A 1,597-nucleotide genomic window follows, 5' to 3' on the forward strand; every position below is an offset into this window, starting at 1 on the left:
TCCTCCCCCTCACAGAGCGGCGGCCGCCATGGCGAACCACCTCCGCTTCCTGGGCCGCACCGTCATGGTCCAGAACGGGAATGTGGAAGCAGCCTACGGCGCTCTCAACAGGTGGGGGGGGCCCCGGTGGCCTGGGGGGGGGTGCCTCTTGTCCCGGGGGGGTGGAACCCCGCAGCTCGGCCGAGAGCCGGTTACCGGACAAGGACCCAGGCGGGGTGGGGAGGGTCCTGTTAATTAAACTGGGTATAATTAGTTACGGGCAGGGGTTGTCCTTCTCCTCCGGTCCCTCCCTGGTAACCACAGGGGGTTTGCCTCCCATTTTACCCCCGTGAATTGGGGTCGGAACGTGCGGTTTTGGAGTTTTTTTTCTCTCCGCTCAAGGCCTCAGAAGCTTTTCCCACTGGTGCTCCACCCTGCCACTAATTTAATGGAATTAAACGGAATTCTCCGGTAAATTGGCGGAAAAGTTGGCAGGAATGTGGGCAGCAGCGTCACAGGGGGTTTGGAGGGTTGGTGGTCGGTGACAGCGCCTCGCAAGGGAAGAGGAGAAGGAGGAGGAAGCTGCACCATCACCTGCCATAGCTGTCACCTGCCATGCCCACCTTCATTCATCATAGCTTAACAAAGCTCCTAGGGTGCTTGTTCCTCTCCTTGTTATCCTAGGCCTGTCACCGGGAGGAAAACAAGCCGGGGTGGCTGAGGGACCTGGGGGGAACATGGTGTCCCTGTGGCACTGCTGCAGCTGGGCCTGGCATGTACTGAGTTGTGTCTGGTCTTAGCTGGGGGTGGGGGGTGTGTGTGTTTTGCCCCTCCCCCATCCTCACACATCCCAGCACCTTTTCTGCCTCTTTTTGGGATTAAAAAACCCCCAAAATCATCAGAAACGCTTCAGCGCTGGGGGGTGCAGTTGGAATCGAGGCAGGGGAGTTCAAAATCCTGAAGTGAGACCCAATTTTAACCAAATCCCCTGGGTTTCGATTGGCTGCCAGCTTGTTTACAGAAAGGGTGGGCTGCCCTGTGTGTCTCGGGGTGGGGGGGGGAGCATCTCATCTCACCCTGTCTCCCCCCTCCCCAGGATCCTCTCGCAGGATGGGCTGGTGGAGACGGTGCGGCGGCGGCGGTACTATGAGAAGCCGTGCCGCCGGCGGCAGCGCCTGGCCTACGAGGCGTGCCAGCGGGTCTACAATGCGGAGATGGGGCGGAAGATCAGCTTCTTGATGCGAGGCAGCCGGCAGGACCCCTGGCTGGGCTGCTAGGGGTTGGGAGGAGCCGCCCCCCCAATAAAGGCCTTTGCCCTTAACGGAGTTTTAATTTAGCTTTCATTAATTACGGCGGATGAGGCAGGCCGTGGCCTCGCTGCCCGCGGAGACGTGGCGGCAGTTCGCGCGCTGGCTGCGAGCGCGGGAAAAAGGCGGGGGGGGCGGGGCGGGGCGGGGCTGGTAGTGTCTCTAGTCATGTGATGTGGGCGGTGCTGAGAGAGCCCGGTATTGCACGTCCCGCCCCCGCCTCGGACGCCAGGCCTGCTCTTTCCCGTCGCCCCCCGCGCGAGTGGGCGCGCAGGCGCCGCGCGGCCGTTTCCGCTTCCGCCCCGACGTGC

At 62.0% G+C, this 1,597-nt stretch overlaps 1 protein-coding gene across 1 annotated transcript in view; it reads left to right on the top strand.

Moving 5' to 3' along the window:
* MRPS21 (mitochondrial ribosomal protein S21) overlaps positions 1–1,263 on the top strand; it is a 3,401-nt gene extending 2,138 nt beyond the window's left edge. Inside the window, exons 4-5 of the mRNA XM_010565558.1 lie at positions 16–111; positions 1,076–1,263. Of these exons, the coding sequence (XP_010563860.1) occupies positions 16–111; positions 1,076–1,256 (277 nt within the window). The 3' untranslated portion in view covers positions 1,257–1,263. The remainder of the gene's footprint in view (positions 1–15; positions 112–1,075) is intronic.
* Positions 1,264–1,597: the final 334 nt, after the last annotated feature.

This window comes from Haliaeetus leucocephalus, unplaced genomic scaffold, assembly GCF_000737465.1.
Source record: "Haliaeetus leucocephalus isolate CR32 unplaced genomic scaffold, Haliaeetus_leucocephalus-4.0 Scaffold193, whole genome shotgun sequence".
In the NCBI taxonomy this organism is placed as follows: Eukaryota; Metazoa; Chordata; class Aves; order Accipitriformes; family Accipitridae; genus Haliaeetus; species Haliaeetus leucocephalus.